Genomic DNA, 14279 nt, shown 5'->3' with positions numbered 1-14279 from the left:
ATATATTTTTCGGCTGTCATTTTGTAGTTGTTTATGATTTCTTTAATTTAATTTTAATTAAAAAATTGAGCCCAAATTCTAGAAAAATAAATTATATTAAATACTAAATTTTAATGAAAATTTGACAGCTGCGATGACTGAAATAACATCGATAAATTGACAGTAAATCAAATTTAACAACTTGTTTTATTCCAGTTAAAAACAAATCAACTGTCCATTGAAATAAAAATTTAACATTGCAAACCTTCATCAACTATATAGTTAATTGTAGCTTCATTGTGAAAACACAAAAATGACACATATGGCATGTGACAATGGTCAGGTTCAGACAACACAAGGGACTTGAAAGTAAGGCAAGTTTCTAGTATCTGATTGGCCAGCTGCCAAAAAATTGCCTTCCAATTAAGGCAACTTTAATGGAAAGTTGACTGGGAAGTTAGTCAAGAAAAATCTCCCTAACTATCAAGTCAAGTGAACTTATGACAATTGATGATGTTTTTAAATTCAACTTAAAGCTGAACTTTATTACTCCATGTGTAAAAGGGTTTCTTGTCAAATGGAAGAGAAATAAGTAATATTTCAATAATGTTTTTGATAGTTTTTGTACAATAAACTGAAGGTAGAGGTTAGTGAAGTAAATTTCCAAGTTTGAATATTATGACAGTTGAAAAACTAACTGCTGGAACATAATGCAAAATCGGAGCCGGAATCGTAACTGGAGTCGGAAAATCTGTCACAAGTTGTCTTGTCGTACGTTTCACAAAAAGTACACACAATGTGACGTACGGCTATTTGATGTATTTTGGTATTTTTTGTTCACTTTTATTTCTTATTTAAATATTTGTCCACTTTTTTATTGAAAAACTATTAAAAAAAATATATGTAATCACCAAGTTATTCACTTCAAAAATGGAAACGTCACATGCGTCGTACGTCAAAGTTAAAAGTTATTCAACTCTTCCGGCTACGGCTCCGATTCCAGTTGCGTCGCGTTACGTTCGTACATTTGCATTGAATACTTTGACAGCTATTCCAGTTACGACTCCGACACCATTTTGTTCCAGCATTAACTAGTTGCCTTGGTCAAAATGTGCGTTCAAAGAATGAAGTTGACTGCAAATGAAGCCCCTTATGTTGTCTGAACCTGCCCAATTACTTTTAAATTTTCAAAGTATTTGACATTTGTCTCCACTTTGTCTCTTGTTTCAAGTATCAGCTACAATGTCGCCTTATTGTGGAAAATCATTTTGACAGTTACTTTAGGACGCTCACTTTGCCTCAGCTTGTATGGTTTCAAGTATCAAGACTAGTACGCTGATGATGCGAAACGAAAATTCCCATACAAAAATGACATTACAAAATCTTAAACGAAAAATTTCGTTGTGCTTTTCGTTTTTTAAGCCTAGTACATACTTGTGAACCATCTCGTGAACCCATACAAATTTCAGTTTTTGGTTCACCCGTGAACTTGCTCGTGAAGCTGAGTGGAGAACAAAGTGGAGAGTTTTCGTTCACGGGCAATTCACGTGCAAAATGTACGGGAACTGTTGGTGAAGCATTGACATTAAGTTTATGTCTTCATTAGAGTGTTTTTGAAACGTCAAATGTTCACAACGTGTACTCACAAGTGTGCACCAGTGAGCAATGTCAAAAGTTCACTTTCTCCACTGGCGAACGTTCACTTCACGAGGAAGTATGTACTAGGCTTTAGTTCGCTGCTGAAAGACGAAATGTGTCATTTTAGTGGATAGCTGTACTAGATTTCTCAGTACAATTCTCCACTCTTTTCGTTCTCAATTTAATTGCCCGGCATATTAATTGCTTGCGAAATTTTGACGTTTAAGCCTAGTACATACTTCCTCGTGAAGTGAACGTTCGCCAGTGGAGAAAGTGAACTTTTGACATTGCTCACTGGTACACACTTGTGAGTACACGTTGTGAACATTTGACGTTTCAAAAACACTAATGAAGACATAAATCCAAATGTCATAGCTTCACCAACAGTTCCCGTACATTTTGCACGTGAATTGCCCGTGAACGAAAACTCTCCACTTTGTTCTCCACTCAGCTTCACGAGCACGTTCACGGGTGAACCAAAAACCGAAATTTGTATGGGTTCACGAGATGGTTCACAAGTATGTACTAGGCTTTAATCTTTGTGTTGGAAAAAAAAATGTTGACTCGTGACTTTCGGTGTTTAGACTTTGATTTATATTTGATTGAAAATGTAAATGAATTTGTCCAATGTGTTGCAACAATACATTTCTGAATCGGAAACTCAGGATGTTGAAGATGTTATTGGTGATGTGCAAGAAATGATGAAGAAAAAAAATTAATTTTTCTTCGGAATAAAAAAAGAAACTGGTTTCGTTGGTCGAAGCTATTTGGAAGTTGGAGTATAGGCTTCACAAAAATAATTCAGCCGTTGCTAGCCTCTGGAGTAATATAGCTGCAGAAATGAAAAAACCATTTACTAACTGCTCAACAAAATGTTAATAAATTCTTTTTCACTTTTGTTTATTAGCAGCTGACTGTCAGAACTTGTCAATTGTTTTTGACAGCTCACAGAACTCTCCACAAATATTTTTCAGCTGTGGTTTTCGTTTTCATTTTGCTCTACACTTGGATATCGCCGTAAAAATTAGTTTCAATTCAGCTGCGTACTAGGTTTCAGTCAAGAACACACAAGATAAGAGTGTTCCTCTAAGCAAAATTAAATTAAATAAGGGTCTGTTTTTGTTTTAAGAGTATGGTTTTTTAAAACAAATAAAACACATACAATTTAATGCTTTGGCCAAAGATTAAGCTTTATTAGATGCCGATTAAAGGCCATTGGCCATTGCGGCTGACTCAAACAAATTACAGCCGAGAGGCCGAATTTTAGACCATTTTTAGCCGTAATTGGGGCTGTATCAACCAAACCATTATTTTTGAAATAATGGCAAACAAAACTGAGCATACATAAAGTGACAGCTGTCACAAAGACTCCGAAAAAAAAGTATTGCCAGATTAAAAATAAAAACCTTACGTCTGGTTTGACGGTAGTATACAATTTGACCATTGAATTCGATACTGTCTTAAAAAACCGTTCGTGCTATTTTCATAGTTAAACTTTTATAGTTATTGTTTAATTAAAGTCCTCGTTATCCGTTAAATAAATTTAAATATTCCTTAAAGAATAAGTTTAACACTCACTCCAAATATTAGAAGCGCACATGTACACAAAATATTTCAAAACAAATGTCCTTTGTTTTGTGTTCGGTTTTATTGTTTTATTAACTCCTAATAAAGCATTAAGCTTAACTCGTCAAAAATTCAATAAAACAAAAAAATAACACTTTTAATTTAAAAACTCTCAAAACCAAAAACTCATATATACTCACCTCGTCAAAAGATCCATTTAAATCCTTGCCATTACCTGTACCTGTTTCATCGATACTAAAGGCAGGTTCGTTTGGTGGATAACTATCAGTGGGACTTGCCGTAATATCAGTCGTCACCGATATATCCTGGTTCGTAGATTGATTTTCATCCAATCCAGTTGGGGTTGATTGAGTCTGTTCGGAATTATTTTCATCATTTTGTACAATTGATTGAATTTCACTATCAGTATTATTAATAATAATATCTGATGATGATGTTGGGGATTCTTTGACTTCAATTTGTCCTTCTTTGTTAATTTCAACCTTTATGTTTGGTTTTAGTAGAGGCAGGTTTTGGGTGTTTTTTTTAAATGTTGTTTTAGCGCATTTATTTATGTTTTTTAAGCGTTGGGTTGAGTTAGTTTTGGCAGCATTTTAATAAAAGTTATACAATTCAAGAAATAAAAGTAAAAACAAATTATAAATTGTTATATCAAATCAATATGTTTTTAAAAATGTTTTTTGACATATTAAATTTTTTTTATGAAACGCAATTCAAAACAATTTTATTTTAAAGAAAAAAATGAAAAATAAAAATTAAAACATTTAAAACGATAACATAAATATGAATTTTATAAACCAATGGCCAAATGAATAATTACCTTGAATGCGTTTGGAGGATTGTTATTATTCTAAACAAAATGAAACAGTTGGTGGGGAAACATGAAAAGAAAACATAAATAAACTTAAAATGATAAAAGCTTCTTTTTTTTTCAATTTATGTATCACCAATTATGAACCAATTTTTAATTTTAACATAAATATAAATATGGGAAATATTTTCAAGGCAGTAGGTATAGGAATGGGAATGGTTGTGGAACAAAAATTATTTAAACAAAATAAAACTAATACCTGCTCCTGAGCTCATAAAATTTTAATTTGGCTTTTAAAATTATTGTTTTTAATTTAATAGAAATCTTAGAAGGCAAACATTTGTGCAAACAAAATCAGAAGTGAATGCACATTGAACAACTCTGAAATTCCTTATGGCTGAAACACAAACAAGCTATAGCTTCGCCTTCGTCTGCGTTACGTTGGGCCTGCTTCGAGGTTGCTTTGAATGTCAATTGCAATATGATATTTCTAAAATGGCACTTCTGTCAAAAATTAAATGTATCGCGGAAGTACCTTACACAGCCTATAATAACCAATGGGAACCCATTGTTGAGCTATCAGACAAAGCAAAAGTTCAACAAATTTGAACTAAAGCTTCGGTTTGGAGTCACATTACGTAACATTACATTTCTTACGATTGTCAAATGAAACGTGAGGTCGAAGCTTCATTGTGATAGCATGCATTAAATTCCTATGGCTGAACTAGTAAACGTCAGGCGAAGCTGAAGCGTGTTTGTGTTTCAGCCATTAGTTCCCGTTCGCAATACACATGAGTTGTGAAGCTAGGAATTTTGACATTTCATTGGCTGCATCCAAGTTGAGATAGATAGGGTACTCGGATACCTTTTTGTTAGTGTTTTACGTTTAAGAGAACAGTTAATCCAAAACATATGGAATGTCAAAAAAAGAATACAAAGGTAGCCACGAGTTTCTGGTACATGTGAGTATCTGACAGAGAAGCTGGTTGCATTTGAAGGAACTTTGAAATTTGAAAATTGATTTCAAAATTGTATGCTAATAAGGCATCTAAAAATTTACGTATCCAGGATACTTGTTTATAAGAAACGATTTGTTGGATAGTATCTAGGATATTAAGATTTTCAGATACCTTGTTGAACGAATTGGATAGCTGTATTGATCTGTTCACAAAAAGCAGAGAAACATTTAAACTTCAAAGTCAAAATAGACCATAATTACCTTCTAAAATTCGGAGGCAAATAGCTTCTTCATCTTCTATTATGTACAGAACATCCTTAAATACAACTTCAACTAACATTTTGTATTTTTCCGTTTACCAACAAACACAAAAGCTGATCAATTTTCAGGTTTCTTGAAATTCAACCATGTGTTAAATCAGCTCTTTTGTCAGATACCTTCATACCCCAGAAATTCTTGGATACCTTTTTTGACATCTTAGCTGTTTTTGATCAGCTGTTACTTTACACATAAAACACTAATAAAAAAGTATCTAAATATCCTATCTGCCTGAGATTGAACGCAGCCATTCACTTGAATGCACTGACAGCTATGAACTATCATGTTGGTTTGTTCTTAGATTTGATTTGGACAATTTCCTATAATCTGTGATTAACATTTTCAGCTAATGGTCACCCCGTAAATGAATAGATATGACATCCTTTAATTTGACAGTTTAGTGTCTGTCAGTGATTTTTAGTGCATATTCTGAATTCGTGGTTGAATAATAAAGGGTTTGAATAAAAAAAGTTTTGTGGAAGTTTTAAAGCAGCTTAACTTTTTTGACGGAAGTGAAGTGTATGTGAACCTCGAAATTAAATTCTTTTTTTCTTTGTGAATTGTGCTGTAGGGAATACTTAAGAACTCGAATCATATAAATTCTCAGACTTTTGACAGCAAAAACAAATTCTAAGAGATTATAGTATAATTTTGATAATTGGACAGAATGAATTAAAGCATTTCGGAAAAGGTTATGTCAAATGTTTTCTTCGGTAGTAATGGGGTATTCCATGGATAAATTCGGATTTCGTTCAAAAATTTATTTTTTTTCGTGGTGCATGGCACACGATTGGACTGTTTTTGTCATAGGATTAGTGTAGTTTCGTGAACGTGTCAACGAGTGCCATAGATCTGTCAAACTTCCAGCTAACCTTTTTTTATAAATTGTATTGGTACAAACAAGGGTAAAGTCCGAACTATAATAGGCATAAGCAAACATAAGCTTATGTCAAAAACACAACGAAAATTCACTTAAGTTTGCGAAATTACTGCATAACCATAATGCAATTTTGCTCACGTATCTACATGTCAGATTTTACTTATGCGGCGAGCGACTGGGATCGCTCTTGCTTAAATGTGCTTAAGTTAACGAAACTGAGAAAAATTGAACGAAACGGAGCTAGACTCCATTATGTTCACTCGTATTGAGATTCTTTGTATTCGCACGTTTACTTATGCGCGCATATGCTAGCTTATGCCTGTTATAGTTGGGCCTTAAATCTACTGAAAAATCCAGATCTTTAGATTTGATCTTAAATCAAAAATAAATCAATGTATTGGGCCATAAAATGCAAAAACATGTGAAATTTGTGTTTTGGCAGATCTCGATCAAAAATAAGTTAATTAATTTTACCCACGGAAAACCCCATAATTCATCTCATCAAAAAATTGACAGCTGAAGTGTCAGATGCTTTAATAGAGTTGCCAACCAAATCGAATGTTATGTCTTCAATTTAAATATTGAAATACAAATCTTTATGAGCTCAAAAGCATACAAATAGGCAAATTTTTTGTCATAACTATAAAATAAAAGCTCACCCTCTGTACACTATGTATAATCAGTGTACTCTTGCTTGGATTTCCGTTATTTGTCAATGCACCGTCTTGCAATGCTCTGACAGCTGCATCAGCTAAATCAGCTCCATTCCTTATATGTTCATTTATCATTGGTGTGCTAATTTTTAAAGCCTCTTTTAATTTATAAGGTCTCGGTCCGACTGGTATTTCAGCACCTTCAATGAACACAAAATCAACCATTATTGCACCAGCAACTTTTTGCGTCTCATAAGGTCGTGGCTGTAGGGCAAGTGTTTGCGATGAAGCTGGTCCAACGGCCAACTCATCAATGCCAACCAAACCAAGACCAAGAAATTTAGGCGGATCATTAGCATTAGCTGGACGGTCGTAGACTTCAAATAGAATTTCAGCTGATTGAGGTGACAGTTCACTAAAAAATAAAATGTCAGAATTTAATTCTTTTTCTTAATGGCATAACTAAATGATAAATATTTTATTTACAATAAGAAATGTTCATCCCAATATGGATTTGTTCCTTGTCGTGCTCCTGTTTGGTTCTTTTGGGCTGGTTCATCCATTTCAACAACCACATAGGGATCCTTTGCGTCAGCTAAACCTTCACCTTTGACAATCTTGACAAGTAATCGTCTGCCAGATGCCATAGCTTGCATCGAATTTCCCATTTGGTTTTGATATCCAGAGGTGTTGTAGTTTTCCATGTTGTGCTGATTATTTAGATTGTTGAAGGGTTTTTTAAAGGGAAAAAATCGGGAAGTTATGAAATGAATTTAAGTATTTTTCTTTTTGTTTTATACAACATGACCAATTTTGTAAGTAGACGAAAGGAAGAACATGAAATAAGTCTAAGGATTTAGGAAATAAAAATATACTGTATTGTACTGTATAATGTATTCAAACCGTTGGCGTTGTTGCCTTTCCAATTCCAATTTTTCTAAAATGCTGGTAGGAAGTTAAGAAAAGTTTGGATACAATTGATTATTGAAACAATTTAAAACTGACACCAATATAATGAGATGTCATAAGAGTTGTTCCAACCCTGGTTGACCTAAAGAACTGGTGTAAGTAATTTATAAGTACGGATAAAATTATGATTAAATTGATAGTAGCGCCACTGCACAACAATGTATACGATACTTTTCTTTTGGCAGGTAACTTTTAAAATCTTATTGACAGTTCAGATTTAAATATTTGTTTTCTGTCAATTTACTTCTTTTTTTTCAAAGGGGTTGAATGACTTCAAACTCATCTTACATTATTGAAACCTAGTTTTGGTAAAGTTAAAATGAAACAAAAAGTAAAATTGTGGCTGATTTGTAATTTAGACAGTTGGCGGAGATTTTTGTTTGGCTTATACCATTTGTTTATAGTTATAGTCTACCTTAAGCTTTAATTATAATAGACTCAACGTAACTTGCGAAAATGTCAAGAATTAACCAAAATTGATTTTGTCCAGTTAAAGAACTGTCAAATTAAACATTGGAAATGAGGTGTTAAAATCGATTTAATTATTGACATTTACATAAAGTCAATTGCAAATCTCATTTGAAAGACTTTTTTCAATCAAAACTTAACGAAAGTGAACAAAATGGTTACTATAGTTAATAACATAATATTTAAATGAGTACTGACTCGGTCACATTCGCTCAGTTTAATTCACGATAGTTGGACCTAAGAATGAACGTCGCAATGCTTGGTAAAAAGAATATGAAAAACAGGATGGTTTTGGAATTGTCAAATCGTGATAATATAACAAGAACATATTTTGTGTTTCGAGTAGAATTACAGAAAAATCAAAGTGTTCATGCCTATTACAGAATCCATTGAATGAGTTGGAGATTGTCTAGGAGTGATTTTTTGACATTTTTACTATGGTAGAAATGTCAAAAGCTGACATTTATTTACCTCCGCATCTTATTTATTGGATTCTTTGATAGGTGTGATTAGCCTTAGAAATGTAAAAAATGAATGCATTAACTATACAATGGAAAAGAAACCTTGAGAACCGTTTTGTTTTCTGCTGTCAAATTAAGCAATGTTTTCATTTTTATTAAACACAATAACCTTAGGACTATTAAAAGGAAATGACATAATTCTGAAGGTAATCAGGGACATATACAGGGTAAGGTACATCACTGGTTCATATATAGAAAACATCAAAAAACAAAAAAGAAACACATCATGTTCTTGCTCAAGTTTCATTTAAAATAAGCATATTTTCGCATTATCTGAAATGAAATAAAAATACAGAAATAAAAAAAGAAACAATAGAATACCGTCACAGGTTATTTTAATACGAGTTAAGTCGCAATCATGGAGCAGCATTTGAAGATGTTCTACAAGGTTCTATGTCTACACGAAACTATAAAAATGACATTTGACACGAAAAGCATTTTTTTAGACTTTTTGCAATAGGAATGAAATCTAAATGACACGCAACTTTTTCTTTACACGAAATTCTTTTTTTGTTGCTACAAACAAATTAAATACTCAAATGCAGTGATGGCCAGGGGAATTGAAAATGTTTCTAGAGAAGTTCGTCGTGTTTTTGACGTTTTTGTTATGTCTTGTGGGGGTTCTAGATATATTTTTCCTTTCGTCTACTTTTAAAAAACTGATTTTATACAAAGGTTAAAAAACACTCCAATCAGAGAGGCGAGAGAGAATAAAATGAGATTTGTGAAGAAGAAATTAAGAAAAAATGTTATGCCACTGAAAATAGGGAGCACAACTTAAAACCAAAAAAAAAGAAGATTTCAAAAATATCCTCATGCATTGTTTTGACGTTTTGGAAAGAAATTTAGTGATATATTTGATTTTTTAAAATTCTCATTTTGAATTCTTGTTCATCTCATCTCACCGCCAAGGAGTCATAATGAACTGGTAATATTACAGGAATTTCTGGTGTTTCGATTTCGGCCCGGGGACATGTTGAGTAAATTGAAAAGTCACATGGATAGACAGTTTCACGTAGTGCTGTTGTTAAAATTTCACTAAACAAAAAAAGAACATCAAATGTCATAATTCTTCGTTAAGTTTAAACTGAGTTATTGTGAACTAACCTTATAACATCCTGTAATTGTTGTTCGTCTTGATCGATTGCTTTAATTGCACCCACACTATTCATTGCAATTCTTATCTGTAATGTCAAATAAAATGTGTTGTCATTTTGAAGTTCTTATGTTTGCTTTTTACATTTTCAAAAGAATTATCACTTACATCAGGATATCCTTCAACACGCATGTCACCTTTTAATGCGTTGTAATTCATATTTGATGTCATTCTTGCACGAAAACGTGACACTGTCACCTTGTAATGGGATGTATCAACTTTGCCCGATTTTTGACGGAAAGTCTTGACCTGCAAAACTGGCATGGCATCAACATCGAATGTTGTAACCATATCGGCTGGGTTGTTTTCATCACAATTACAAAATATATTTGACAATCCTGGTGGTGGACTGTCAGGAAGAACACGAACAATTTCCACAGCGACTCCATGCTGAAAGGAGATGATTGAAATATAATTTAAAAATTAAATAACAGGCAGTCTATATAATAATAAAGTATTGTAATATGTTTGTGTATGCAAATTTATATATAAATAATTTGTATTTTGTAAGTCATTCATATAACAAGAAATTGTAGCTTAAAACGTCACCTTTCAATAAATGTATTGTGTATACTTTATTTACAGCTTTCAAAAGTTATTCTAATTTTTCAAAGAGCTGAAATGTTTTTTTCTTTTCGTTGAAAGTTAATCAATGACATTTAAAAATTATCATTATAATGAATGTGTCAATTAAGAGATGACATTTATTAACATGCGAAAGCATTACTTTGTTGGAAGACTGCATATACGGTAAAAAACAAAAATAATATTTATCCTATGACTTTGACGTATACATACGTATGTCAAATACAAACTAATTTGTTTATTTTGACATTTGATAATGGATGATTGGCAATGTCTTTTAATGTTTTAGAACAAAAATACTGAATTGCACTTTACTGAATAATGATTTTAAATCGTGCGCGGGTTCGATTAAAAATAAAATAAAAACAACTTTTTTTTACTGCAATGTAATGTAGTAAGACTGTGAAAGAAGATGTAACGTCGACCCAAAATCCAGACAAAACATTGATTTATTTCGTGTGGATTGTGTTCACCAAAATACAAAAATCTTTACTTACATTCGCTAAGTTGTAGTCTACGAAAGGATTGGTTCTTCTGTACCATATTTTCGTGTAAAGCAAAGACATGTTTGACAGATCTTACGTTAAATTAACGTATTAGCTTTGGCGGATTGTTAAAAGTAGACTGGTATCTAACCTTTTTTTTTTTAAATTCACAAGCAAGGTAGCAAATATTTGATGAATTTTATATATTAGTTGAGTTGCTGATAAAGGAGTGACAACCAATTTGAAAGACGTATCATCAATAATAGGCGTTTTAAAAGTTCAGAGCAGAGCCTGAGCTTTCCATTAAAAATGTGTGTTTTTCCTTATTCTTTGAACTGTCAGAGCTTCAAATTTGTGTTTCTTTTTAAGCGCTTTCTATGAGCTCAGAATAAAGTAACTGAACAGATCGAGTTGAATGCTAAACTCAAGCATTTGACAGGTGAAACTATTAAAATGCCAAGAGGTCAGCTAGTCCGTCTATTTAGTGTTTCTGTAGGTGAAAAATGACAATTAAATTGACTAATGTCAAATAGTGACAGCGAAAAGTTTAGGTGTGTTTTAAAATTGCTCCGATCACGATTTGTTCAGAGGATATTCAGAGCGTCCTCGAAATGCTCGAACTACATATATTCAGAACTCTCTTCTGAGCTAAAGAAGAAAAACATATCAAACGGCGGCGGTAACATTTCAAAGTTGGGAAATTTTTATTAAAAAACTGTTTTATGATTAATTTAATCAAATCGTAACTGAAAATGTTCGGTTTCTGCAGTTTTACACTCATTTGTATAATTTAAATTGTATGTACCCTAATCGACAAGGTTTTTTGATAGCCTTAGTTCTTACCACTCAATAACATCAAGTTTCTTAGATATCATCGTTTAAAATTCGAAAAAATGATTAAAGTTTTCTCTAAACTTCGATTAAAATCTAATAAAGAGTTATAAGCCATCTTTAAAACAAAAAGATTCGTTCTTTGGAAATTGATCATTGAATTTATTATTAAAGGCACATATTGAAGGCTCGGGGTTTAAAAGCATAAAATCCAGTATTGCTTTCTTACCGAAACTTCAGTACACTTACTTACTTAAGGTGGCGCTACAGTCCTGTGTGAACTAGGGCCTCACCCAACAAACTTCTCCATCTAGCCCCTTGCTAGATGTATCCAGTTTTGCGCTCCAAGTTGAGTGAGGTCACTTTCCACTTGTGCGAGCCACCTGATCCGCGGTCTTCCTCTACGTTGAACTTTTACCCTTCTGGCTAAGTCTACGTCACTGTACAGCCCGTACAGTTCGTCGTTCCTTTTCTCTTTCTCTCGAAACTACCCAAGGTGCTTTCATCCGCTTTTGTCAAAGTCCGTGCTTCTGCACAGTATAGCAGGACGGGAATGATAACGGTCTTATATAGCGACTCTTTGATCCTTCGAGAGAGGACTTTTTCACCCAATTGATTTCTTAGCCCAATGAAACAGCAGTTAGCAAGAGATATTCTTCATTTGATCTCAGCGCTGGTGTTGTTTTCTGCGTTTATAGCGGAGCCTAGGTAGACGAAGTCCTTGACTACCTTAAAGGTACGTTTGTCGATTATGATGTTTTGACCAATACGTCGGTGTTATAGGTCCTTTCTTGACGACAGCATGTACTTTGTTTTGCTCTCATTAACCGTTAAACCCATTCTGCCTCAATACTCACAAAATCCCCATTGACATCACGCTGAGTTCTTTTAGTAATTGGACACACTTTTGAAAGATAGTGCCTCTAGTGTTGACGTGTGAGCTTTGCACTATTCTTTCAAGTACGATGTTAAAAAAATCACATGACAGCGCATCACCTTGTCTAAAACCTTTTTTGACATCGAAAGGTTCTGTTAAGTTGTTTCCAATCTTTCTGGAGCAGCGTGAATTATGATGCAAAAACTAGGCATGGCTTTGTACAGCTCGTTCCTGTAAATACTGTCAAACGCGGCCTTGAAATCGATGAAAAGATGGTGAGTGTCGATTTGATCTTCTTCTGTTTTTTCCAGGACCTTCCGAAATGTGAATATTTGATCGACTGTGGACTTTCCTGGTCTAAAACCACATTGATAAGGAACTATCAGGTTGTTGACGATGGGCTTTAGACGTTCACTTATTACGGCAGAGAAGATTTTATAGGCGATGTTAAGTAGACTGATTCCTCTATAGTTGGTGCAGTTTAGAGTTATCTCCAGCGCTCGGCATTCAAGCCATCCGCTCCAGAAGCTTTTACTAGACTTCAGCTTAGATATGGCAATCTTTACTTCGTCTAAGTTGGGAGGACGGGATTGTTGGCTTTCGTCGTCTATGTTGAATGGATCTTTCTGCCTGAGAGCGGAATTCGGTTCGTCGTCGCGCCGATATACAATCTGCAGAAGTGGTCCCTCCATATCCTCAGCATTGACTGCGGTTCCACTATGATGTTTCCACTTTCGTCTTTGCAGCCTTCGATTCTAGGTTTATGTACCTGTGAATTTCGTTTCACCTGTTCATAAAACTTTCGAACCTCATTCCTGCTTTTATACCTCTCAACATCTTCGACCGCACGCTTCTCATGCCCTCTCTATTTCCTTCTGAGAAGTCGGTGTTCCTCTCGCCTCTTCTGCTCATAGAGCTCACGAGCAGCTTTCGTCCTTTTATGCAGCGCCGCTTTGCGTGCCTGTTGTTTGGCTGCATTTGCCTGCCGACATTCCTCATCAAACCAGGGGTTCCTTGTTGGTGGCTGCTTGAAACCCAGCACATCAGAGGCGGCTTCTCTGATTAGATCTTGGCAATGTTGCCACTAGTTTTCGATACAGTGTGATGGCGGCAGAGAATTTGGTCGGAAAAGGATTTGGCAATCTCTGGCGATTGTAGCTGTTCGACGTTGTACCTTTTCACAGCACTTCCCTGTTTTACCTTGGTTCTGGAAACCCGAAGTGCTACCTTGGCTACAACGAGGTTGTGGTTAGAGTCTTATTAGCTCCTCGGAAAGTTCGGATGCTGGAAGAGTGTCTGGCGTCGATCGCAATATGGTCAATCTGGTTGATGGTAGATTGACTGATGAGAACTCCAAGTTTCTTTGTGGGTGTTGAGGTGTGGAAAACGCGTACTGGCTATCATGACGTTTCGCCCCGCAGCAAAATCTATGAGCCTGAATCCGATTATTCCACCAAAGATGTCTTCCCTTCCTAGATTGGCATTAAAAACGCCCAGGACTATTTTAATATCGTAGCTAGGGCACTGCTCATATGTTTTGTCTAAGAGCTCGAAGAACATAGC

General features: G+C 34.4%; 1 protein-coding gene across 19 annotated transcripts in view; it reads right to left on the bottom strand.

Annotated features, from left to right (window-relative positions):
• The window catches only part of LOC129941823 (uncharacterized), a 110379-nt gene that overhangs the window by 12520 nt on the left and 83580 nt on the right, over positions 1–14279 (bottom strand). For 12 of the 19 annotated variants that reach the window (XR_008780933.1, XR_008780932.1, XM_056050568.1 and 9 more), the window contains 7 exons: positions 10047–10328; positions 9890–9966; positions 9688–9820; positions 7311–7534; positions 6831–7239; positions 4025–4054; positions 3384–3686 (listed from right to left, as the gene is read on the bottom strand). Coding sequence is in view for 17 of the 19 variants with exons in the window: in XM_056050568.1 (XP_055906543.1) it covers positions 3384–3686; positions 4025–4054; positions 6831–7239; positions 7311–7534; positions 9688–9820; positions 9890–9966; positions 10047–10328 (1458 nt within the window). In the remaining 2 variants the exon portion in view is untranslated. The remainder of the gene's footprint in view (positions 1–3383; positions 3687–4024; positions 4055–6830; positions 7240–7310; positions 7535–9687; positions 9821–9889; positions 9967–10046; positions 10329–14279) is intronic. The other 7 variants (XM_056050573.1, XM_056050562.1, XM_056050574.1 and 4 more) reach the window with 5 other exon arrangements.

The sequence above is a fragment of the Eupeodes corollae genome, chromosome 1 (assembly GCF_945859685.1).
Source record: "Eupeodes corollae chromosome 1, idEupCoro1.1, whole genome shotgun sequence".
Lineage (NCBI taxonomy): Eukaryota > Metazoa > Arthropoda > Insecta > Diptera > Syrphidae > Eupeodes > Eupeodes corollae.
Note: the sequence above shows the minus strand (reverse complement) of the source record. Positions and strands in the feature narration are given on the sequence as shown.